Here is a 26,809-nt window from a genome sequence, read left to right on the forward strand (position 1 = left end):
AGTGAACAGTCTGGTCAAGGGAACATTAAATGTTCTTAATGTATGTGATTGGCTTGCAGATAAGCATTGCAGGGCTTGGAACCTATGTTGCAAATGGTGAAAAGTATTTCTCTTATTCATGTCTGGTGTAAGGAATGATTTTTCAAATAATGATATCACAATGTAACCCTGTACCATACTTGAGTTCAACAGTGTCTGATTTTCTTTCCTATGATTTAAATCTTAAACCTAATATCCTGTCGTTCATTGTCCTGCTTTTCAGGGGGAGAAATACATCGATCTGAGAAACTAAAAGGCAACAGACTTTTTTTCCTTTCCCCCCAAGATCTACCATGCCCCTAGCCCATCCCCTGCCCCCACCTTTCTTGGGACCTCTTCTTTGCCCAAGCACTGAGAGCAAGGTGAGGGGGGCTGCCTGGATCACCAGCCTTCGCCCCGGTGAGAGGATGGGAACCAAACACAGCACAAACATATCTGCGAGAAAGAGAAAGCCAAAAAGTAATTCTCATCAAAAAGGTGACGTGGTGGATTGTCGACCCCCGGCCACCTGGCAGTCTACAGAAGGGCCCCAGGCAAAGTCTGGGCCTGCTTTCTCTTCCCACGGAACCTCAGGAAGCCACCCAATGGGAGTCGGAGAACGTGCCTGACGGCCAGGACTCGTCTTGATTTCCACTCCAGTTGTAAACATGTTGATTGCATTCAAAAACAAAGTATTTGAACTGTCGCCGACATATCGTACCACTGTCCTAGTCTGCCCACCATCACCCGATGCCCTTTCCCCAAAATGCACATTTCATGGTTGGCTGTATCCTTTGCATTCCTTGCCCCCATGTGCCACGGCATGGTGGCAATGCCTCTGCATTTACTCTTGCCTGTCCCCATCAGAGCCCTTTCGCTGGCACATCTGGGTGCACAAGAGAACTGTTGAACCATGCAGCTGCATTCTAGAGCAGAGGGTCTGCAACCTGTGCCTCTCCGTGTTTTTGACTGACAACCATGAACCTTCAGTATTGACAATACTAGCTAATGTAGAGGGCAGTTGTGGTCCAACACATCTGGAGAGCCTAATGTTGCAGACTCCTGGATGTAAACACACCCCTGAGCAGACCTGGTGGGGAGCCCCCCCTACAGAGAATCCAACACCACGTGTACATGAGACACGTATGTAGGCCAACAGTGTGTCAGGTACCACTGCCTTTTCATGTCTAACCATGAGGGCGGCCATTTTGTTTCTAAATCCATCCCGAGTTTAAAGAATTTCGTAGCAAGCACTGGACCGTGTTTCTGGTTCTCAGTCATTGTTTCTTTTATAGACTTGCATGCTTTTAATTTGTCGAAGCATGTGCTTCTATGAACAGTAGCAGCACCCAAGAATCAGAGTTACATGTAAGTAACTCTCATCTCTGAATGACTTATTATGAACGCACGCAGTCTGCATTGTATAGCCACCCTTTACCTTTATCATAACGTGTCCATTTCTTCTTTCAAGCTGTCCTCTCCTCTCAATGCCCGTTCCCAGAGTCGTGTGCCGATCATTGTATGTTTTGTGTATCCCACCCCAGCATAGTGCAGTACATGTTTGCGTTTGTCCCGTGTATGTCTGCTGGTGCCTTCCAAGTGCAGGATTTTCTGGATGGGGATAAGGTGCTGTGGCCTCCAATCCACCATGGCCATTGTGCAGACCAGCGTGGGTTCATTTGCAGTAAGTCCTGTGCCCACAGCGTGGCTTCACAAGGGAGAGTAAGGTTGCTTGACAGTAAAGACCTCCTTCTGGGTGACTTGGCCTCCACCCAGGTGCACAGTTTTTGAAATATTCCTAGACATCGGGCAGGACCCCAACAGGATAGAGCCCTGCCCCAAAGATCCGGGGCTGAAGTTGCTTGCCTTCTGAGATTAGCAAGCAACAACTACATTGTTTCTAGCATGTGCAGGAGTTTGTCCATTTAATTGAACGTTTAGGAGCAATGATCTGCAACAGAATTGCATGCTTTGCATGCTCCTGGGTTGACTTTGGAAAAGTTCTAAACATGTTTTCAAGTAACGTGTTCCATAAGACTGGGGTTATCAGTAGAGGACTAAAAGTATGGTTTCAACAGGAATAGATTGGGTCTTCTAAGATAAGGGCATCGTGTTCTAGAGAAAGCTTCTGTGGGGTTGGGCCAAGCTCACCAAATCCTCTTGGATGTAGGCACAGGGACTCACATGGCACTGTTTGTCCACTGCTAAAGTGTTTCGGTGTTGTGCTTCTTCATGTGGATGTGAGGAAAGGTTGATGCTCTCTGGATGTGGGGAACTATAGGAGGGTGTGGTCCTGCTGAGGGATCCGCCACAATGATGTCCAAGTCCATCCCATCCAGGTTTCGTCAAATAGATACACCTCCCGCCCCTCCCCCAAAAACCGATCCTTCCAGGAGGACTTGCAGGCTCACAGAGTGGGCCTTCATCGCCATTGCCACCGAGTTGTATTAAGAGCTTTTGCGGAGGGCCTACATTCGTCCCATGTTGTGAGATCCCCTTAACATGTGCCCAAGGTACCAGCACCCTCATTAAGTGAATGATCGAGGCAATCTACCTAAAGAAAGGACCTGACAATGCCACTTCTGAAAACTCCCACGACAGGATGGTAAAGCAACGGACTGCGAAGAGAGGAATAGGTCTGGTGTGAGGGGTGGCCCCGTTAGTGAGGGGACTGATAGGCCATCGGCTCTTTCCGGGCTCATGCCTTTTTTACCTGGGCCAGTGTCTCTTTGCCTGGGTCTGTGTCTTAAATTGAAGTCTGTTCTGGCACAGGAGGATATCCGGGCCGTCTGATGAGATGACATAAGAACTCTGCAATCAACGTGCTAGAGAGTGATCAGCTGGAGCAGTCAGCAAAAGCTTGGGTTATCTATATATATTTTTGTTGGTTTGTGTGTAAATTTAAGAGTTGACCTGTTTTTGACTTGTCCTTTGCATTTTTTTAAAGTATTAATAAAGGTTGAAGTCCTACTTTGTTTCTCATTTTGTCCATCTTATCCTAAAGGTCCCATCAACGATGGCACCACCATTGCTTTCTCTTTTCAAGGCGAACGGGGAAGCTTTCTTGACCCAAAAGATAATACAGCAAACGATTTTCTAAAAGTCCTGTCCTACCTAGACGGCATTTCCCTAAAATGATGCACCATGTGCGTGTGGCACATGTACCAATCTGTCTATCAGCCTCGTGCTGCGGTGCCACATAGAGCTTGCTGCTGGGGGAGGACATTGGGTGCTTTAAAGGGAAAGGCTGGGAGATGAGGTGTTTTGTTTTACAGCCCCCTCCTGGATATCCCCCATTTCAGTACAGGGTTTATTTTGACTAAGGGGTGGTACTGTTACGTCATGTGCTGACACAAGCTTGTCGCAACAGAGGGTAGCAAGGTCAAAGCCCGAGACTGGAAAGTTCCTCTATTTTAGACTTGTCTTTGGCTTGGGGAGAACTTGCAGAGCCAACAGCCTGGTCAATTTAAAAAGCATGGTTTTATGTAACACCTCATGCAGAATATCCTGCTTCGAGGGCATTGGGTCCTCTGACGTATTCCATACCTATGACCGTAATCACCACAGCTGTGCTGCTTCGGAAAATCTTTCTTTCTGCATCCTGCGTCGATGACGTCGATACGCCGCCCTCGAGGACCTCCTCCGTCGGCCGACGTCACTGGATGTTACAAGTAGGACGCACGACGCCCGTAGCCTCAGTTCCGTTTTTTCTGCAAACGTGTTCGCTTCGGAGATCTCGGCGCGCCTCGACTCTTTGGAGTTTCTGTTCTTTCGGTTCTTCGAACCTGTTTGTTTGTGAAGTTTGTCGGGATGTCTTCCTCTTCTTCCACCCCGCGTCCGGGCTTCAAGAAGTGTGGGGACTGCGGGTCCAAGATGTCGGTGATGGACTCGCACAATGCCTGCCTCTGGTGCCTCAGGGATGCCCACGGCACGGATGATTGTATCAACTGCCAGTCGCTTAAGTCCAAAGCCTTGCGGGAGCGCAAGAAGAAACTGTCGGTCGGTAAGGTGTCAAAGCCCTGGAAGTTGAGGTGCACTGGGCTTTCGACGGACGATTCGAGGGTCGACTCTCCGCATCGTCGTCGTAAGTCTAGGGGGTCTCGGTCCCAGAGTGGGTCCCGCCACTCCTCTGCCTCTTCGAGGCACTCCCGGAAGCGCCGTCATCGGTCGCCTTCCCCGTCCTCGTCCGAGGACTCCGCCCGTCGGCGAGTAGTAGTTTATCCCACCAAGCATGCGACTCCAGAGGAATGGGCTTCCTTCGGTAAGAAAATGCTGGCGATTCTTGAATCGCAGGGCACCGGTCCGTCCACGCCTCCCAGTGGGGTCGGGCGTGACCGTACTAGAGACACCGCTCGTACGCCTTCAGGCTCGGGTGGTCAGCATGATTCGCGGAAAAGGTCCCGCTCTGACAAGGGGAATCGTTCTAGTCATGCCCGTTCCAGGTCTCGGTCCTCGACGCGCTCGAGACCGTGTGCACCTGTGATGTCTTCGAAGAAGATGTCGACGCCTGTGGCGCTGAGGTCGTCGAGGGACTCTCTCGAGGCTCCACCTCCGAGGAAGCCGTCAATGCCATCGGCGCCCAGACTGTCGTAGGACATGCTCTGGGCTCTGCCCTCGAGGCCTGTGTCGATGCTGTCAGCGCCGGGTTCGGCGTCAGCGCCGATTCACTCGATGCCTTTCGAGGCTGTTTTGACGGGGGTACCCCGGGGTACGGTGGTACTCCCTAGAAAGGCTCTGGCCAAGGCCAAGCATGGCTTTGTTCCCCATTCTGTGCCCACTTTCCACCATCTTGATTACATTTCGGAGGTGGATGAGGGCTCTGATGATGGCATGGTTCCTGATACAGTGCCAGATGAGATTATCTCGGGAAATAGTCAGATTGAGGACCTGCGTCAGTCGCTGCACGACGCCAGTGGTCTGGATACCTCTCCGGAGGTGGAGTTTTGTAGGCCTGATCCTGGCACCCATGCCGACTCCTCGTACCAGCGCCTTATGTCAAGGGTCACCGAGTACTTGGGGTGGTCTGCTCCCCCAGGGGATTTTCTTCAGGATGACCTCATGGATATCCTCGACCAAGGTCCACCAACTGACCCGGTACTGCCGTTCCATATGGCTCTACAGAGGAGGGTGGCAGCGGCTTGGACTGCTCCGGAAAGTCTCCCGGCAGTGGGCAAGTCTTTGCTGCGAAAATGCCGCCCAGCCAGTGGCGACCCCTGCTACTTGACCAAGCACCCCACTCCAGAGAGTTTGGTGGTGCAGGCGGCTATGGCCCCAGCAAAGCAGGCATCGTATCTTACCATCCCTCCTGATAGGGATGACAAGCGTTTTGATGGATGGTCGAAGAAGTGTTTTCTTCAGGGGGTATGGCTCTTCAGGCTGCCAACTCCGTATGTGCCTTGTCACGTTTCACGCACACTCTGTGGAACTGTGTTTCTTTAGCGGCTGAACATATTCCCGAAGGGGACGAACAGGATGGTTTTCTTGCTATGGTCCAGGATGGCAAGGATGCCATGTGTGAGGCCGTTCAGTCGGGTTTGGACATGGCAGATTGTGTCAGCCGGTCCATGGCGGCGAGCACCATAATACGCAGGTTTGCGTGGTTGCGGAAGTCGGGGTTTGCTCCTGATGTGCAAGCCCAGCTCCTCAACATGCCCTTTGATGGTTTCCATCTGTTTGGCAGCAAGGCTGACGAGAGCCTTGAGAGGCTGCAGACCTCAAAAGCTGCAGCGAAGTCGTTGGGCGCTGCAGTTTGCCAACCTCTGCCTTTTTGTCCTAGGAGTTTTGAAATAGGGATTGCCTTACTGCCACAGGTTCTACAGGCTAAATATAATGGAACAACAAAAATGAACCTGAGCGAAATGAGATCAGAACATCTGTACACATTTAAACAATACCAAGTCTTGTCAAAAAAATATATATTTATTTATAAGCAATTTACACAAATATTTATTGTTCTCAACATCCACATCTAAGCACCACCATTCATTCCATCATTCATTCACAATCTCACTATACATATCAGTATTCCACACTTGTGGTACTAAGACCACCTAGAACCAATATATTAACATACATTTCAACACCTCTTGGTGATTACAGTAAGTGTTAATACAAAAACAAATAGCATATTGCTTATTTGCTGTAACTCAACATATGTTTTGGTCATCACCAATAGGCCCCTAATTAAAGCCGGCAAATATAAGCGACCTTCTTCAGGAGACGGATGGTTCTGTTGCAACCACTCCGAAATGTCAAAAGGTGGAGGATGTCATCAAACCTCAATCTCCACGTGAATTAATGGAGACGCGTGTCAACAATGGACTAAATCCTGCAGTGGTGCTAGATAACTCTGCGCCTATACTGATCAAAAATTCAGGTATGGGGTTGTCTTGCGCCTTTAGTCAATAAATCCAAAGAGGAAAAATCCCTCATGTGGCCGAGTCCAGATATGTTCTTATTCTGGTACCCCAGTTTTTTCTCACTGCGCGGTGGTTCCAGTTCAATGTTCCCTGGGTTGCATCTCTCTTGTCCTGCACACACACCAAATTTCGTCTATTTGTTTTTGTATTAACACTTACTGTAATCACCAAGAGGTGTTGAAATGTATGTTAATATATTGGTTCTAGGTGGTCTTAGTACCACAAGTGTGGAATATTGACATGTATAGTGAGATTGTGAATGAATGATGGAATGAATAGTGGTGTTTAAATGTGGATGTTGAGAACAATAAACATTTGTGTAAATTGCTTATAAATAAATATATTTTTTTTTGACAAGTCTTGGTATTGTTTAAATGTGTACATATGTTCTGATCTCATTTCGCCCAGGTTCATTTTTGTTTTTCATCCTAGGAGACAGCAATGGAGGGGAGGTTCCTTTCGTCGTTACTCATCTTTTGGTAAAGCGAAAGGAGCTGCTAGTCAAAGGGGCCACCGTAGGAGTGCCAGAGGTGGAAATCAAGGTACTCGAGGTGCCAAGGCCGCTCGGGCCGTTACCTCTTTGCCTTCAGGCAACGCCGCAGCCGCTTCAGCTCAGTCATGAGGCCATGTCCCATGGTTCGCCGGTTGGAGGAAGGCTGGCGCAGCATCTTGTAGAGTGGCGTGCCATTACTTCAGATGTGTGGGTTCTGGAGATCATAGCCCACGGCTACTGTCTTCCCTTTCGGCAGAGGCCTCAAGACAATCCACCAGGGAATCTCTCTTTGAAGGGTCCGGATCCGCTCCTTGCGCAGGAGATACAAGCCCTGCTGGAGAAAGGCGCCATAGAACTGGTGCCTGTAGCGGAGAGGAACAAGTGATGGTATTCCCCATTTTTTGATTTCGAACAAAGACGGGGGATTGAGACCCATCATGGACTTGCGCGGTTTGAACAAACTCCTCAGGAAGGACAAGTTCAAGATGGTTACTCTCTCTCAAGTCCTCCAGGCCCTTCAACTTCAGGACTGGTTGGTGTCTCTCGACCTCAAGGACGCTTATTTTCATGTGCCGATCCATCCCAAGCACAAGAAGTACCTGAGGTTCGCGGTTGGCGACTCGCACTTTCAGTTTCAGGTCCTGCCGTTCGTATTGACCTCTGCCCCGAGGGTTTTCACCAAGCTCATGGTGGTGGTGGCAGCGTATCTCAGGAAAGGGGGGATTCACGTCTACCCCTACCTGGACGATTGGTTGATAAGGGCGCACTCTCCTGAGCAAGTCCTGGATCATCTGTCCGTCACCTGCCACTCCCTCCACAAGCTGGGCTTCTCCCTCAACTTAAAGTACCACCACTTGGCGCCAAATCAGAGGCTCCAGTACATCGAAGCAGTGCTCAAGACGTCCCTGGGGCAGTGTATTCCTCCCCAGGTGAGGGCTCATCACATTCAGTAGATGGTGCACAGGTTCCAACTTGCTCAGACTCTCCCAGCGTTCGAGTTCTTGAGATTGCTCGGCCTCATGGAATCCTGCATTCTTCTGGTGCCAGAGGTCAGGTTGCGGGTGAGATTTTTGCAATGGGCACTCAAGCTCCAGTGGTCTCAGTCCTCTGGCAGGATGTCCGACCCCGTTCAGGTGCCGCCCTCGGTCGGCCAGGACCTTCTGTGGTGGGCCGTCGAAGGCAATCTGATGAAGGGGGCTCCATTTTGGCTACCCTGGCCGGAGGTGACGATCGTGACAGACTCATCCCTCACGGGATGGGGAGCTCATGCCAACGAATTGAGCCAGCGGTCGTTGGTCTCCGTCGGAGTCCAGACTCCATATCAATTTTATGGAGCTGAGGGCCGTCAGGCTTGCCCTGAAGGCTTTTCTGCCGACTGTGCGAGGAAAGAATATCCTGATTCTGACAGACAACACAGTGGCCATTCACTACCTCAACAAAAAGGGGGGCAGGGTTACTTCCTCTGTGCAAGGAGGCGATGCAGCTCTGGTTCTGGGCAATCCAGCAGGAAATTTCGGTCTCGGCAGTTCATCTGGCCGCAGAAGAACACGAGACGGCAGACGCTCTGAGCAGGCAGACCGCGATCTCTCACCAGTGGGGGTTGGCTCAGGAGATTCTCCTGGAGATCTTTGCCCTTTGGGGGACCCCTCAAGTGGATCTCTTTGCCTCCAGTGTCAACCGGAAGTGCGAAAGGTTCTGCTCGTGGGAATTTCCTCCAAGAGGAGCCTTAGGAGACGCGTTTGTGGTGGAGTGGTCATTCCCACTGCTGTATGCGTTTCCTCCATTCCCCGTCATTCCGCAAGTGCTGCAAAGGTTACGGAGGTTCGGTTCCCGGATGATCCTCATTGCTCCGGCATGGGCCAGGAGGACGTGGTACCCGGACCTTCTCGACTTGTCCATCTGCCCTCCACGTCGTCTTCCCTACCGAGACGATCTGCTCTCACGGGAGGCGGGGGTCAGGTTCTCCATCCAGAGGTCAGATCCCTCAACCTTCACGCTTGGCTTCTGAAAGGTTGAGGTATAAGGATTGGGACCTCCCTGAAGACATGATGGAGGTGTTGCTTTCGGCCATACGGCTGGCAACAAAGTCCCTGTACCATTGCCGTTGGAGAAAGTTCTGCGACTGGTGCAGGGTTAAGAATGTGGATCCTTTTTCATGTGACATTCCTGTGGTTCTGTCTTTGTTGCTTTCTTTGGTCTACAAGGGCCTGCAAGTGGGTACCGTTAAAGGTTACCTGGCGGCGCTGTCCATATTTAAGCGCTCATCTGAAGAGTGTTCTTATTTTAAAATTCCTTTAATTTCTCAGTTTCTAAAAGGGCTCACTAATGTGTTCCCTCCGTCACCTTTCCAGGTGCCCGGTTGGGATTTGAACCTTGTTCTCAAGTTTCTAATGGGTGCTCCGTTTGAGCCTTTGCATTCCTGCCCTTTGAGATTGTTAACTCTTAAAACTGTATTTTTAGTTTGTCCTTCCTTTCTTCCGAAGGTGGTGTCGGAATTTCATTTAAGCCAAAAGGTTATTCTTCCAGCATTTTATCCTCCTCTGCATCCTCGTAAGGAAGAGGAGAGGCTCCATAGGCTGGATCCTAGGAGAGCTTTAAGCTTTTATATTTCACGCATGTCCCGGGTCAGAGTGGACGATCAACTCTTTATTGGTTACGCTGGTAGGCGTTTGGGACAAGCTTACTAAGCAGACTTTGTCTCGATGGATTATCCTGCCAATTTCTGAGTGTTACCGCTTGGCGGGTAAGGACCCTCCGATAGGCTTGCGGGCCCATTCTACCAGGGGTATGGCTGCCTCTATTGCCCTGCAGAGGGGTGTTCCTATTCGTAACATCTGTGATGCAGCCACTTGGGCTTAGGTCCATGCTTTTGTACGTCACTACTCCCTCGATTGTATCCGTGGGCAGGATCTGGTCTTTGGCAAGGCGGTCCTTTACTCTGCAATTTGATTGGGCATTCTAAATTTCTATCTTATAAATTCTTTTTCCCACCCCCTTACGTTGGTACTTCTTTGGGAGTCTGTCATAGATATGGAATATGTCAGAGGACCCAATCCCCTCGAAGAACAAGTTACTCTCTGACCTGGTAACGTTCTTTCCATGGGATGGTCCGACAACGTATTCCACATCGCTCCCTCTCTGCCTTCCCCGCTACAGAATTTCTTATGCGATTGCAGCTTACGTTTCCGCTAGGCTTTGTGTGGTCAGACTGGCAGAAGACTGGTGCCACACGTGCTGGGAAAAAACTACAACTGAGGCTACGGGCGTCGTGCATCCTACTTGTAACATCCAGTGAAGTCGGCCGTCGGAGGAGGTCCTCGAGGGCGGCGTATCGACATCGACGCAGACGTCGAAAGATTTTCCGAAGCAGCACAGCTTTGGTGATTACTGTCATAGATATGGAATATGTCGTCGGACCATCCCATCGAAAGAACGTTACCAGGTAACTTGTTCTTCTAAGCACTACAATACAGTGACCCGTCTCAAAGGTACTGCACAAATGTGCCATCAAAATGTGTTTTTATAAAAAAATTTATCCCATCAGAAACACAATGTGGTGTTACAGTAGTCTTTCGTCTGGTAAACTTAACATTTGAAACGTGTAGCTTCCACGTAAAATGCTGCAGAGAAGTTACTTGCCTATAGCACCGCTTTACAGCTTGACTGCAGTATATAGTCTGGTACTTAGCATACCCCCGTCACCGGACTAGTGTCCAAATCCTGTAACAGTGGTTTGGCTGTATAGTCCCAGGTTTGCATGCTCCTGCCTGCTCCTGCCAACACCTAGCAGGTACATTCTCCTACTGTTCACTGTTCTGTCTTTTGATTGGGTCTAGTATTACCTCTTTTTTTTTTGCCTTCAGTTTCGAACGGACTTCTCCTGTGGCAGCAACAAAAAGCAAAATGCCTTGGCACTGACTATATATATATATATATATATATATATATATATATATATATATATGAGGCTTGCAGATCTGCTTAGAATTACATGCTTGTATAGGCTGATATCTAGTGGTTGGTGTGGAGCATTACATAATAGTTTTTTCGATTGCGAACTGCGCGTTACTGTAATACTCTCCCTACTCTGACGTATACTGGACCCATGATCCCTCACACGTCGAGGTACTCGCATTGTTGGTTTTTTCCACCATCGGGTTGGTCACACTCTGCAGAGTTCTCAAAGTGATTATTTCCTTGTTATCGAGCGCACTTTCAACATATATATTGTGACGGATTCCAGGATATTGTCACTGCTTCTGTGGGGGGAGCCCCTTCCCTTGAGACCAAGGAGGTGAGGCCGCTACCCGACAGTCCCCATGGGGTTGATACTCAACATGTGGATTTCATGAGAGGGGAAACCCCCTATGGGACCAGTGATGTCCATGTTGCGAGAATGCAGTATGCCTATAACAGCCCCACCTCTCCTTCACCACCTCTCCTTCACCCCCTCTCTCTTCACTCCTATCCTCCTATCCCATGAACTTCTGTAGGAAGTACTGAGACGAGGAAGATCTCTAGTGAGTCACAACATCATAACCCGATCAGTACTGTGATGAGATGGAGGTACGGAGCAGTAGAGTACCTCCCAGAACCACTTTGCCCATTCTAGTGGTACTCGACAGCTGATTGGAAAGAATCAAGTTAAAAGTGAAGAATGACTTGACAAAGTGTCAAGCCCGCCTTGGAGGAACCGTGAGGCTGAGTATGTTCAGGGAAGGAGAGGGGCAGACCGGGGAGCTGAGACAGGAGGAGGTCACTGTCAAGCTGGCCCAGTGCACAGGGACAACATGGGGAGCTGCAAGAAAGATGCTCCTAGCATCCCAGAAAGTTGGAACCCATGAAGAAACATTCTCACGCCAACAAGGAAGAAGCAGGCACGGCGCAGCCGCTGGTGCCTGCAGAAGAAAGCAAGGGAAGCCTCACTGCAGGCGCACAGGATGGCCCGAGACATCATGGACCATGAAATAAGGTACGCTGATGGACGGGGAGGTGCTGGAGTACCAATAGAGTGGCAGAGGCAACTTTGTGTTATGCAGATGACACCCAGCTCTCCTACATGCTCCCCTCAGCCACCTCTGCTCCTTCTCTCATACCAGACTGTCGGGCTGCAATTCAGGAATGGTGTGACTTCAATGATCACTGCCTTAATAACAGTAAGACTTGAGATCCTCCTCATCGGGACACCTGCTCCCTCCTTTCCTCTCCCTCTGGCTGCCCACCCTGGGCCCTCTTCCTGTTCCTTACTGTGAGGCTAAGAATCTTAGTGTCATCTTGGACGCCACCCTCTCCTTCTCTCCTCGCATCTCTGACGTCTCCAAGAAGTCACACTATCAGTTGCACCTCCTCAGAGGTTTTCTGCCTTTTCTAACTTTGCGCCTGAAGCGCACTGTCTCCAGAGCCCTGGTCCTCTCTAGGCTGGGAGTCAGTGTAGAGATTTCAGTCCTGAAGAGATACGATACCTGGGCTTGAGGCCAAGGACAAGTCTTGCAGTCCTGTTCTGGATGAGTTGCAGAGGGCGGAGAGTAGAAGCAGGCAGATTTAGGAAGAGATTGTTGCAATAGTCCAGCCTAGACAGAACCAGAGCTCTGGAGACAGTGAGCTTCTGGGGGTTTAAGGACTTAAGGGTCTGTATCTGCAACCCTACAGTCTCTGGTCTCTGCACTCATCAGCCACCCCCCGGCAGCACTTATTGAGTTACCTGTACTTCCCACCCCCCAACCCTTGACACCCCCCCCTTCCTGGCACTTCTACCTTCCCTCCTCCCCACACTTGCATGATCTGAATGACACAAGGCCTAGTAAGATCATTTTTTGTTGTCCTCCTTCTGTCCCCCCACTCCTTGTTTTGTCGCCAAGAAACACTTGTGTACAGGCACGTTATAAATGACTTATCATATATCGTATCATATGTAAGCAAAAGAAGCCATGTGATTGGGTCTGGGACCCTGATGGAAGTCAAGACATTTCGAAAACTAAAACGAGATAACATTTGGCAAGTGAAACAAGTTTAGCGGGGTATTAGCGAAAAACCCGCAGTGCGAGTCTGGCACCTGCACTCATAAAATCATGCCTGTGTGTGAAATCAAGAAGTAACAAACAGAACTGTGAGAGTGATATAGGTAAAGGCAGTATTTGGCAGGAGAGTAAACCAATTCTGAATGTGACACCACAGCAACTGCATCCAAGCACTCTTCTTCTATGAAGTACCTGGTAGGAGGAAATCAGGTCTGACAACCCGGGTCAGAGACCCACCACAGCTTGGAAGTGCATCCAAGCTACTCTTCTTTGCAACTGTGCCTGGTGAAAGGGAACCAGGTCTCCATCAGGGGCGGGTACCCAGAGACGGAGAAGGAGCCTGAGAAGGGTCAACTAGGGAACTGAGATTTCCCCAACAATTGTTGAAATGTGTTTCAAACCTGAAGAAGGCTGTGGCAGGGAGGCATTCCCCCAGCAGTTGATGAACTTGACAAGAAGCCTGAATAAGGGCGGGGAAGGGAGCTATTCCCCCAATACTCGAGGAACTGTAGGGGGAAATGAGCTATTCCTCCCCCGACCCCCCCCCCCCAACACTTGAGGAACTGTAGATTACAGAACTGCCTTTTTGTTCAGGGGAAGGGAGTCACGCCCTTTGGGCTAGAATTATCTTTTCTTTTAGTTTAAACGTGGTGTGAGGGCCAGTTAGGATTCTGACTTTGGACTTTTGCTTTTGGACATTCTGACACTAGTTATTTTGGTTGAGGCAGGGAAACCCCTCTGAGAGTTAGGGCAAGATAGGGTTTTCTTTTCATTTGCTCAATTGAATTAACGTTTCTGCTAATCACTGACACCTCTGTGTCAGAGTCTTCTGCACCCTTATAGTAAACATTAAATGTTTTAGTATCAACGTCCTACAGATAGCTCTCGACCGAGCGTGACAACCACAGGAACCACCGTTGTAGTGGCTTTGGAGATCGGCACTCGAATGCTACAGCTACAGGCCTCGGCCTTCACAGTAGGAAGAGTGCGGGAAGACATTTACTCTTGCAGCCAAGGAGAATGCCTCCTTACATTTCACCTATGATATAAATTCTCTCGCTGTCCTCCAGCTTCCAACATGGAGAATACCCCTTTTCAATGTTGCCCCATGTACACCAAAAGGTTTCTGTAGAAAGACAAACAAGGTCTACAATTGCCTTACTAGGGATCACTGAGAGGACAAATGCCGGTCATGTAAGCTTTTTAAAACTAAAACACTCCCAAGATCTGCGGTTGAAATGCTCAGCAGCATTCATGATGCAAGCAGAGGTATCTACGGACTACCCGCCAGAGCAGTCGAGTCTGAGTCCGAATAGGCCAGCCCCGGTTTTGAATCTGAAGCCAAAGAGATATTGGATCGGGAATTTCAGGATTCCCACAGGCCAGTCCCCAGCACCGAACGGCAAGCGTCACGCTCTGCTATGGAAACTTCACCTGGCAACAAGGCTAAACTCATAAAATCAGCTCACTAACATTTCGGCGCCCTCTACAGAAACACTGAGCAAAATGCATTACGGGGGGTCAACGCATTTCACCCACTGGAACTTCTGCAATGCTTCCTTCGAAAGGCCTGAAATCCTCAGTGCAGATGGCAAACTCGGCGCCTTCCTGGTCAGTTGAACAAAGGTCATTTGTTCCTAACCTTTCTCGTTCAACACATGGCCTGAAGCCTACGTCCACGCTGACCGCCTCTGCACCGAAGGATACTGCAACTAAAACAATGCACGTGCTGAGCCATGTTGATAAAAGAAAACATACACATGTCGAAGCTAGTCCTTTGTTATCTGATAGTGTCAAAAAAAGAAACAACCAGAGGAACTGGGTAAAACATAGGAAGAAGTTATTTTCCCCCCTAGGTTCATTGATGACAGGACAAAAGAAAGGCTTGAGGTAACGATGAACAAAATAGCCTCATTCATGAAGTTCCTAGAAAATCCCACTGCTTAAATCTGTCAAGAGACCACTAGACTCCACCTGGCCAACTCCAGCATTAACCAAACCAGGTAACCCACAAGTTGAGGGAAGATTTAAATCAGCGCCTGACTTGTATGTCGTAAACCAGAACATGCAAAAGGGCGGGTACCCCTTTGGCTACGTCGGATGCCCTTCCTGATGATGAAGGCAAAACACTGGCAACTTCTGCAGCTTTCACGCGCATTGCCAACAACCAACTCTTCATGGCTTAATAGAGCTCAGTGGGACCACAGAGGTACTTACTGCTAATGTCCATGAGCCCCTAAAGTCGGAAATGCTTAAAGCCTTACCACTAGGGAAACAAACTGCTAGTGCAGCACTTAAGAACACCCCGGACAAAGCAGATACTGTTGGTGGAATCATTGCTGAGGGCACATTATTAAAAAAGACGTGTGTGGCTCAGGAACGCAGGTTCTTCAGCAGAGACTGGAGCTACACTTTTAAATCTGCCAATAGAAAATGAGGGTCTATTTGGCAAATCAGTTGATCGGGCCCTAGAGAGCGCATAGAAAGAACCAACACACTAAAAACCTTAAATCCTTGCACCGCCCTTTTCAGCAAAAAGGAGCACACAATCAAGCCGGCACAGTTTTCATGGCAAAGCTGCTCAAGGTCTGCAGCTCGGCCAACTTACTCGACCAGTACAGGTTCCTCATGTTTTGGAAACCAGGGACAATTGCCTACCTCACAATTCTCTTTTCCCTGATAATTTAGATGGGGCAGAGTCAAAGGAAGAGGTCAAACCTAGAGGCTTGATCCGCTGCCGCAAAACAATGATTCTCCAGCATGGGGTCTGGCATGGATTCACATGCTCATGAATATTCCCCGTCGTCGGGCTGGGAATCCTCGTAAAGAAAGAATCAGTTTCAGTTTCGTTTCTGAACTGTCTTTCTAGTAGTAACCAATCACTGGTCTCTGGGTCATACTGCCCCCAGCCAATGACTGCCCTCTTCCTAAGCCCCTCCTCTGGCAGCCATCCTCAGATTTTTACAGCACGTTCAAGTGTTGGGAGTCCTCGTGCTATAGCTCTCGAACTTTTACTGCGTTTTGCAATTTTTCAAAGAATTTAATCTCATTTTTTCGGTCAGTCGAGCCTCAAGCTCCACTGTTTCTACTTCCGATCAATGGGGACCAGTTTCGGAATTTTCTACGCCCCTCAAGGGCGAAATTTGAGTTTTCACTTCTTGGAGGATTCCAGAAGATCTTTGAGGCCTACCCCGCGTGGACGTGGCCCAGGACAAAGGAAACACGACGCCCGGATCCAAGCTGTTCAGGAACTGCCCTGGATGCGGACTACAGAATGTCTTCAAGGAGGACGAGCATTCCCGATGTCTCTACTGCCTTCACGAAGACAAAACGCACGTGGAGAAGGAATGTGCGTTTTGCAAGAACATGTTGGAACGGACTATGAAGGATCTGCATATCCGCCTCACCAACTGGCTGTGTCATGTCACGTGGGAGACCGGAGTCTGCCGCTCCCTTTTCCTCCTGGCGAGTCTACCCGCGCGTTCGCGTCTGGGGACTCGCCAGGGGAGGAGCGTTGGGTGTTGGGCCCGGCGGCCTACGGCGCATGCGCGGGAGACCTCTGTCGCGGTTCCGCGCATGCGCCGTGGACTGGGCTCGCCTCCTTGGAAGGGCTTGCCTTCCAGGCCTCGTTGTGGGTTCGCCGGTGCCCGGAGACGAAGCGGCTTGCGTTCCAAGCCTCTCGGGTGCCGGCGACCCATAAAAGATGCCACGAATCGATGCAAGCCGCGTCTCAACGCGGTTTGCTTCGCTTCGCTTTGTTTGTTCCTGTGCTCCTGTACTTACCTGGGTCCAGTCCTGGGCCAGCCTTCCACCTTCCTGAGACCTGCCCTGAGCCTGCCTGTTTACCCTTACCTAGGTCCTGCCCCGAGCCTGCCTGTTTACCCTTATCTGGGTCCTGCCCTGGGCCTGCCTGTTTACCCTTACCTGGGTCCTGCCCTGGGCCTGTCTGTTTACCCTTTCTTGAGTCCTGCCCTGGCCTGTCTGCTTACCCTACCAGGGTCCTGCCCTGAGCCTGCCTGTTTACCCCTACCTGGGCCCTGTCCTGGGCCAGCCAACTACTTACCTAGGACCTGCCCTGGGCCTGCCAGCTACCCTTACCTGGCTCCTGTCTTGGGCCTGCCTGCTCATTCCTGCCATAATCCCGTCCAGAACCTGCCAATCACTTACCTGGGCCCTGCCAAGCAACTCTTCCAGGTCAACTCTGGGTCCGCATACTCGGCACCTTTTAGGGCCTGACTGCTAGTTATATCTGGTCTCCCTCATTCCTGTCTGCCTGCTCCTGTCAGACCACCAGCATCTGCCAAGATCTTTTCTTTCTGCGGTATTGACCTGTCTTGCCGCGTCGGACATTTTGACTACTACAGCAGTTCTTGAGCCTCCGGAGTATTGTCATCGGACTTCATCTTGCCAGCAGTCTCCACCTAAACTTTGGCCTCACCAGTCTGTGCTTGCACAGTCCCACTGTCACAGTTATCAGAAGAGTGCCTTCGTGACATTGGGAGTCGGTCCATCCTCCACCCATTTCTAATCGTGGGTGGTGGAGAGGCTGGTTCTTCGTGCCACTTGTTCATCTTTTCACGAGCTCCAGACTGGCGACCTCTGCGAGATCGCCATCCAAGACATCAGGTACACGGCCCTCTCGGGCTTCCCAACTTGACAGATTGAGACGCCTGCCTTCTGACCTGGAGATGGATGATACGCAAGACATGCGGAATGAGTTACTAGCTCTCAGGGCCGAGATGACCGCCCTGCACCAGGAGAATCAAACATTACGCCAGATGATAACCCAAGGAGCTCCTAGTACCTCTCAGGTGGAGGGATCTTTGGCTCACACTACACCTATCAAGTTTGATGGAGACCCGAGACGGGTGGCTGAATTTTGTAATCACTGTCGGATACATTTCCTTTTCAGATCTACTTACTTCAACAATGATAGGGCCAAGATCGGGTATATCCTGGGAAATCTAACTGGAAATGCGTTAGCCTGGGCAACTCCGTTTGTAGTCACAAACAGTCCCACTTTGAACGATTTTGCTGCTTTTGAAAAGGCATTCCTTGAGGTGTTCCAGACACCTAATTTGGCCTCCGCTGCACAGAATCAACTGATGGATTACAAGCAGGGAAGCGTTGACATTATAGCTTACATCAGCCGCTTCTGACTTTTGGCTACCGACTCCCAATGGCCTGAAATTACGCAGAAGACTCTGTTCCGCCGAGGCCTCAGAGAGGAGTACAAGGACAAGTTACTCCATATCCCCGAACCAGAGAGCCTCCAACAGTTGATTGATCAGGTGCTCCGGATTGACCAGAGATTAGCCGAACGAAAGGCTGAGAGACGTCGGCTTGAAAGAAACAGTCCCAGGACGTCCAGTTTACCCGCAGGTTCGTTCGGTCCTACTGAATCTGGATCGGAGCCAATGCAACTGGGAGCCATTAGAGGTCCATTGTCTGAGGAAGAGAAGAAACGGAGGAGGTCTTTACGTTTATGTCTTTACTGTGGAGCAGCCGGGCATTATCTCGGTACGTGCCCATTGCGCCCGCAGAAGAAGAAGTCGGGAAACTAGGAGACCTGTCATGTACTGGAAGGGCAACGACCGGTCTCAATCCATCTTCAGACCCTTCAGTTGTTTGTTCGATTCGTCTTCCCATGCAACCAGCAGTGTTACAGACCTTGAAGATCCAGATTAAGTTACCTGACAAGAATTTGGAAGTATTAGGCCTGTTGGACAGTGGGGCTTCCGGCAACTACATTGACGAGACATTCGCCTCCAGACACAAGATACCATTAATTTCCAGACACATTCCTTTAACCGTGGAGCTCATTGATGGAACTCCCTTGTCTTCCGGGCCCGTTTGTCAGTTCACAGTAGGTCTAGTCCTCCAGATTGCGGACCATAGTGGAGAACTCGCCTTGGACGTAATAAAGTCCCCATCCTACAAAGTGGTCTTGGGGTTACCTTGGCTGCAATATCATAACCCGGTGATAGACTGGAGAACTCAGACTTTAACCTTTTCATCCACTGTTTGCGCTCAGAAATGCAAACTACCAGCTCCTACCCTGGCCGTTTCAACCTCCCTGGAAACATACGGCAGAGGGGTCAGTCTATGTTCCACGTCTCTGATTCCACAGGAATACATCGACTACGAACAGGTATTCTCTGAGCCTGGCGATATACCTCTTCCTCCACATCGTTCCTTTGACTGTTCCATCGAATTGCTGCCGGACTGTGTCATTCCCCATGGGAAATTGTATGCCCTAACACGAGACGAAAAGCAGGTGCTTCTGGAGTACTTGTCGGAGAGTCTACTAAAAGGATACATAGTGCCGTCTAAATCGCCCGCAGGATTCCCCATGTTTTTTGTAAAGAAGAAGGAAGGCACTTTGAGACCCTGCATTGATTATCGGCAACTGAACGATATGACAGCAAAAGATCGTTATCCATTACCTCTGATCCGCAGCATCCTTGAATCCTTGCATACTGCTCGGGTCTTTTCCAAACTGGATTTACGCGGAGCTTACCACCTGGTACGTATCAAGAGCGGGGACGAGTGGAAGACAGCCTTCAAGACACCATTCGGGCATTTTGAGTATCGAGTCATGCCTTTTGGCCTATGCAATGCCCCTGCTGTTTTTCAACGATTTATGGACAACATCTTCGGCGATCTACTTGGCTTATCCGTCTGGGTGTATTTGGATGACATCCTGGTTTTTTCCAAATCCTTTGACGAGCACGTAGAACATGTTCGTGAGGTCCTCCGTCAGTTGTCCATTAATAATCTATTCGCCAAGGTGTAGAAATGCAGCTTTCACCAATCCAGCATCGAGTTTTTGGGGTTTGTGATTAATCGGGAAGGAATTGGGATGGATCCCAAGAAAGTGCAAGCCATACAAGAATGGAAACCTCCTTATGATATCAAGTCCCTTCAACGCTTTCTGGGATTCGCTAATTTCTACAGGCGCTTCATCCCTCAATTTTCTCAGATCTCTGCGCCCCTCACCAGGCTAACCAGCTGCAAAATCGCTTTCTCGTGGGATTCCGAGGCTTCTCGGGCTTTCGACATCCTGAAGTCAACCTTTATGGCAGCCCCGATTCTGCGCCGTCCACAGGAGGAGCTACCATACATTGTGGAGGCCGACGCTTCCAGCTTCGCAGTCGGTGCTGTCCTCCTACAGAAAGACCCGACTACGTTGGTTGAACATCCAGTGGCCTATTTTTCTCGCAAACTGAATCCCAGCGAAAAAAAATATGCGGTGATCGAAAAGGAACTGTTGGCTATTAAGACCGCATTTGAGGAATGGAGACATTTCCTTCTCGGAGCTCGCTTTTCCGTGGAAGTACGGACAGATCATCGCAATCTGCAATACCTTCGCTCCTTGCAATGTCGAACTCCTCGTCAGGCCAGGTGGGCCTTCTTCTTTTCTCCATTTGAATTTCATGTTACTTACATCCCGGGAACCTCCAATTCGAAAGCAGATGCACTTTCTAGATCCCTAGGGAATGTGGAAGAGGCGTCCTGCCCAGCTCAGCCACTGATTTCCCCTCAACATTTCTTGCTGACTTTGTCTCCTCACCTTGAATCCATCGTGGACGCCACTCGAACTGATCCCGAAAGAGTGACTCTTCTCAGTCGTCGATTTGTGTCTGAACAAGATGGGCTTTTGTTTTTTCGAAAAAGGCTGTATATTCCAAAGGGAGCTATTCGGAATGGCATTTTGCATGGATTCCATGATTCACCTATAGGAGGACATCGTGGGATAAGAGCCACACGGGAGTTGATATCCCGACAGTTTTGGTGGCCTGGTTGGGCTACCGAAGTCCAGAAGTATATCGAAGCTTGTCCAATTTGTGCCCAGTGCAAAATACCTAGAAAACGTCCGTTGGGATTGCTGGTACCTACTGAAATAGCACCTTACCCATGGCATACCATCGCCACCGACTTCATTGTGGATCTACCTCCTTCAGATGGGTTTACTTGCATAATGGTGGTAGTGGACAGTTTCACTAAGCTAGCCCATTTCATCCCATTTCAGAAGATCCCTACAGCAACCCAGATGGCTTCAGCGTTCCTGCATGAAATCTACCGGTTACATGGTCTACCTGAGAAGATCATTTCAGATCGAGGGTCCCAGTTCCTCTCTTTATTCTGGAGCAAGGTGTGTGGTCATCTGGGAATTCATAGGGCTCTAAGCTCGGGCTATCACCCACAGACCAATGGGCTCACCGAAAGGACCAATCAAACTTTGGAAGAGTACCTCCGCTGTTTTGCTAATGCTACTCAGTCCAACTGGAAAGCTGGTTTAGATCTTGCAGAAGTGTCTTACAACAATACAATTCACGCTTCCATTGGAGTCAGTCCGTTCTTCTGCTCTACTGGTCTACATCCTCGATTGATGCCTTTTCATCCGGTTCCTTCCAGTACAGTCCCATCTGCTGATGGCTATGTCACTCACATTCAGAAACAACAGGAACTAGCACGCAAGATCCTGAGAGAAACCAAAGATCGGATGAAGATACAGGCAGACAGGAAGAGGAGTGTAGAACCAGATTTTCAGGAGGGAGACAGGGTGTGGCTATCCTCTAAGAACCTGCCGCTTCACAACCTGCCCATCAAACTGGCTCCCCGATTTTTTGGGCCCTTCGTTATTACCAAGCGGCTGTCCTCTGTAGCCTTCCGTCTCAGATTACCCCCTTCTTGGCATATACACCCCGTTTTCCATGTGTCCTTGTTGAAACCCTACGTGGTCGATACCTACGGCCGCACCTGTCCTCGCCCGGCCTCTGTCCTGGTGCAGGGCGTTCCAGAGTTCGAGGTTCACGAGATTTGTGATGCCCGTTATCGCAGGGGGGTACTCCACTATTTAGTTGATTGGAAAGGGTACCCGGCCTGTGATCGTACCTGGGAACCGCACCGGCACGTGCATGCCCCCCGTCTGGTACGTGAATTCTATAGACGGTTTCCTTGGAAACCTGGGGCCCCGGGTCTTCCTGGGAGGGGGCATAGTGTCATGTCACGTGGGAGACCAGAGTCTGCCGCTCCCTTTTCCTCCTGGTGAGTCTACCCGCGCGTTCGCGTCTGGGGACTCGCCAGGGGAGGAGCGTTGGGTGTTGGGCCCGGCGGCCTACGGCGCATGCGCGGGAGACCTCTGTCGCGGTTCCGCGCATGCGCCATGGACTGGGCTCGCCTCCTTGGAAGGGCTTGCCTTCCAGGCCTCGTTGTGGGTTCGCCGGTGCCCGGAGACGAAGCGGCTTGCGTTCCAAGCCTCTCGGGCACCGGCGACCCATAAAAGATGCCACGAATCGATGCAAGCCGCGTCTCAACGCGGTTTGCTTTGCTTCGCTTTGTTTGTTCCTGTGCTCCTGTACTTACCTGGGTCCAGTCCTGGGCCAGCCTTCCACCTTCCTGAGACCTGCCCTGAGCCTGCCTGTTTTCCCTTACCTGGGTCCTGCCCCGAGCCTGCCTGTTTACCCTTATCTGGGTCCTGCCCTGGGCCTGCCTGTTTACCCTTACCTGGGTCCTGCCCTGGGCCTGTCTGTTTACCCTTTCTTGGGTCCTGCCCTGGCCTGTCTGCTTACCCTACCAGGGTCCTACCCTGAGCCTGCCTGTTTACCCCTACCTGGGCCCTGTCCTGGGCCAGCCAACTACTTACCTAGGACCTGCCCTGGGCCTGCCAGCTACCCTTACCTGGGTCCTGTCTTGGGCCTGCCTGCTCACTCCTGCCATAATCCCGTCTAGAACCTGCCAATCACTTACCTGGGCCCTGCCAAGCAACTCTTCCAGGTCAACTCTGGGTCCGCATACTCGGCACCTTTTAGGGCCTGACTGCTAGTTATATCTGGTCTCCCTCATTCCTGTCTGCCTGCTCTTGTCGGACCACCAGCATCTGCCAAGATCTTTTCTTTCTGCGGTATTGACCTGTCTTGCCGCGTCGGACATTTTGACTACTACAGCAGTTCTTGAGCCTCCGGAGTATTGTCATCGGACTTCATCTTGCCAGCAGTCTTCACCTAAACTTTGGCCTCACCAGTCTGTGCTTGCACAGTCCCACTGTCACAGTTATCAGAAGAGTGCCTTTGTGACATTGGGAGTCGGTCCATCCTCCACCCATTTCTAATCGTGGGTGGTGGAGAGGCTGGTTCTTCGTACCACTTGTTCATCTTTTCACGAGCTCCAGACTGGCGACCTCTGCGAGATCGACATCCAAGACATCAGGTATGCGGCCCTCTCGGGCTTCCCGACTTGACAGGCTGCAAGGAAAGAGCCCAGGAGGTGAGAAGAAGAGGAAGTCCGAGCGGTCTTCTAAGACCTTAGAGGGCACTCTGGCGACGGGGGCCCAACAAAAGGCAAAGCTCCGCGCGCACCGATCGGTCGGGCTCCTCGGGTGCCGGGCAGGGCGCACTTTCACAGACGCCATCAACCACGAGCCAACGCTCTGGCTCGGGAAAGAGAAAATCGGAGAGCCCGGGTAAGCTTCGCGATCCCGACAAAGTCAGCCGTGGGGGAGCGAGGCAGTGACCCTCCCCCCAAGGTGAAGGCCTCATGCGCGCCTAAATTCGTGAAGGCCCTGATTCACCCGGCTAAGAGGGAGTCTTGGCGGCCCTGGAAAAGCCCGTGGAGGCTACCCCAGTGGAGGCGACCTCGGGGCCTAGAGTTTCCCTGCCACCGCAGAGGGAATCCTCTTTTCAGCCCATCGATAAGACCCCCGGGAAAACCCTGGTGGAAAAAGAGGGGGGGGCCCAGTGGCCATCACAGACACAGCTACTGCCTCTGAAGAGGAGCTGGCTGGGGTCGTGAAGATCCTGAACAAAAAGTTTAAGGAGGTCCGGGCCCATGGGAGGGATCCCGACGAGGCGGACGAAGAAAGCCACGGTGGTGCCGACAAGGAACCCATGGAGGCGTGGGATTCCACTCCCCAACCGTCGTGCCCGTCACAGCCGGTACCTGGGCCACAAGATAACACGGGGGCTATCTTGATGGCGATCCAGGCCTTGTGTACGAGATAAGGACAAGGTTGCCCTTACCCCCAACGGACGATCCAGCGGAGCCTGGACCTTCGGGAAGTTCTCCAAGCAAGCAGAGTAGAATTCACCCACCCTCCATTCCAGCCTTCACGGCCTTCGCAGCATTCATCCCCTTCCCCGGATCAGAGGGATGACACAGGTACAGAGATGGCCATGACGGGGATGGATGACGACGGTGGTGATGACGGGATGGGCCTTCCAACACCACCTCCTTGCTACTCCCAGCCCGATGAAATTGGCTCCTTCCACGCCATGATTGCCAGGGCATCCGAACTCTTCCAGCTCTGCCCCGAGGAATAGAAGAAAGAAGGTTTCCTCTATCAACGGCGTGAGGCCAAGAGGAAGACGGTCCTCTCGATCCCGTTACTAGACGACATCTGGGACGAGGGGCTGTTGCTCTTGAAGAACCCGTCCACGACTCCTGCCAAGAGAGACCGGTACGAGAAGAAGTACCGGATCTCGGATTCCGCCCCCTTGTGCCTTAGGGCGCAGCCGACCCCAGACTCGGTCGTCTCTGCAGCGGCCAAGAAGAAAGCAGCGGGGGTGAAGGCTTCAACTTCGACCTCCCCGCCGGATGGCGAGGGGAAGAAACTGGATGCCATGGGACGGCGGGTTATCTCGGCGGCGATGACAATTAAAGCAGCCAACGGCCTCGCGATTGTGGCACGCTATGACAGGGAGCTGTGGTTTAAGATCGCTCCCCTGCTGGACTTCCTCCCGGACGACAAGAGGGCTGAGGCCCTGGAGATCCTGCAGGAAGGTGAGGTGGCGTTGGACCACACCATAACGGTGGCCACGGACATTGCTGACACCGGTTTTCGCCAGATGGGCAACGACGTTTGCCTTCACCGGTGTGGTTGGCTCACGGCGACTGATTTCTATCAGGACGTGCAGACCAGAGTTCTGGACATGCCTTTCGACGAGAACAACCTGTTTGGCAAGACAGTGGATGAGTCACCGCAGGCCATCAAAGCCGACACGGAAACGGCTCAGGCCTTGGGTCGTTTGCAACAGCGACGGCCGCCCTTTCAGAACTCCGGAGGCAAGCAAGTTGCCTCCAAGGGATTTGGCGGTGGCCCCTCGACGTACCGCCAGGCTTCCCGATCCTCATCGCAGGAGGCCTACAGAGGACGTGGCAAATCAGGAGGATCTCATCATCGCCAAGGAGGCCAAGTCGGCAATGCTGCTGCCAAGCAGGACTGAACTGGCCGTAGCCTCGGGCCCCCACCTGAGCACCCCGGTGAGAGGCCTGCTGGCGAAGTTCGTCAGTGTGTGGGAGTCCATCTCCACCAACCAATGGGTGCTGGATGCCCTGGCCCGCGGGCACACTCTTGAGTTTCTAAAGATGTGCTCCCACATTCCACCCGTGGCCAGGAAGGAAAACCACGTCCCTCAACTGCTGCTGGAAGTAAGGGCGAAGCTGAAGAAAGGAGCCATCAAGCTCGTCCCAAAGAGGCTCCGGGGCTCCGGAGTGTACTCACGATACTTCGTCATAAGAAAGAAGACCGGCAGATGACGACCCATCCTGGAACTTCGTCGTCTTAACAAGTACATCAAGTACCAGAAGTTCTGGGTGGTCACTCTCCAGCACGTGCTGGGACAGCCGGAGGAAGGCGACTTCCTATCGTTGCTGGACTTGGAGGATGCCTACTTTCACAGCCCCATTCTAAAAGGACATCGAAAGTTCCTGAGATTCGTAGTCCAAGGGCAACACTATCAGTTCAAGGCCCTCCCCTTCGGATTAAAGTTGGCGCCCAGGGTATTCACCAAGTGCCTAGCACCAGTGGCGGCGCGGCTGCGCCTGCAAGGGATTCACATCTACCCCTAACTGGACGAATGGCTCATCCGAGCAAAGACAAGAAAACTCACCATCGTGCACACAGCAAAGACCATCCAACTGCTTACGGATCTGGGATTCTCGATCAACTTCGCAAAATCCCACTTGGTGCCATCGCAAGTCGCCCTGTTTCTGGGAGCCAGGCTCGACACAGTGGCGTGATTGGCTTCCCCGTCTGAGGAAAGGACGAAGGCCATCCTGGGCAAGGTGCAACGGCTGTCGACCATGGACGTGGCCAGGGTGAGGTCCATCAAGTCCCTGCTCGGCATGATGTCCTCGTGCATCTACCTTGTGCGTCTCTGCAGGCTGCGGATGCGTCCACTGCAACAGTTCCTCGACGCCCGTTGGATGCAGGCAGCGGGCAACTTCGAAGACAAGATCTCGCTCAACGAGACCTTCCGCCAAGCGATCCGGTGGTGGGGCAACCCTGCACATCTGGCGGCGGGTATGGACTTCCAGACCCCGGTACATCAGGGGACGGTGACGACAGACGCCTCCCTGGAGGGATGGGGAGCGCACACCGGAGATCTCCACGCAAGAGGCCTTTGGCTCCCGGAGGGGAGGTCACTACACATCAATGTCCTGGAGCTCCGAGCCGTGTTCTGGGCCTTCAGGTCGTTCCTCCCGTCCCTCAAGGGCAAAGTGGTGAGGATTTTCACCGACCACACCACCACAATGTTCTACATCTGGAAGCAGGGAGGCACCAGATCCCCAGCCCTATCCAAGGAAGCCCAGCATCTGTGGCACTGGGCCGTAGCCCAAGGGATGTTTCTGGTACCCATCCATCTGGCAGGAATAAAGAACACCATCGCCGACTCACTCAGCAGGGAGCTGCGCTCGTGCCACGAGTGGGAACTGTGTCAGGATCAACTGGATCTACTCTTCCAGCGATGGGGCAATCCCCAGATCAACCTATTCACGACGGCGATGAACACCAAGTGCCGGAGGTTCGCCAGCAGGTTTCCCCAGCCAGGGAGCATGGGCGATGCCTTCTCATTCCCCTT

At 51.5% G+C, this 26,809-nt stretch overlaps 1 protein-coding gene across 5 annotated transcripts in view; it reads left to right on the forward strand.

Moving 5' to 3' along the window:
* Positions 1 to 2,988, forward strand: part of MCAM (melanoma cell adhesion molecule) — a 222,496-nt gene extending 219,508 nt beyond the window's left edge. For all 5 annotated transcript variants that reach the window (XM_069614367.1, XM_069614368.1, XM_069614369.1 and 2 more), the window contains one exon: positions 263 to 2,988. In XM_069614367.1, the coding sequence (XP_069470468.1) occupies positions 263 to 292 (30 nt within the window). In that variant the 3' untranslated portion in view covers positions 293 to 2,988. The remainder of the gene's footprint in view (positions 1 to 262) is intronic.
* The last annotated feature ends 23,821 nt before the right edge of the window (positions 2,989 to 26,809 follow it).

Source organism: Ambystoma mexicanum, chromosome 9 (assembly GCF_040938575.1).
Source record: "Ambystoma mexicanum isolate Mex_15411 chromosome 9, UKY_AmexF1_1, whole genome shotgun sequence".
Taxonomy (NCBI): Eukaryota; Metazoa; Chordata; class Amphibia; order Caudata; family Ambystomatidae; genus Ambystoma; species Ambystoma mexicanum.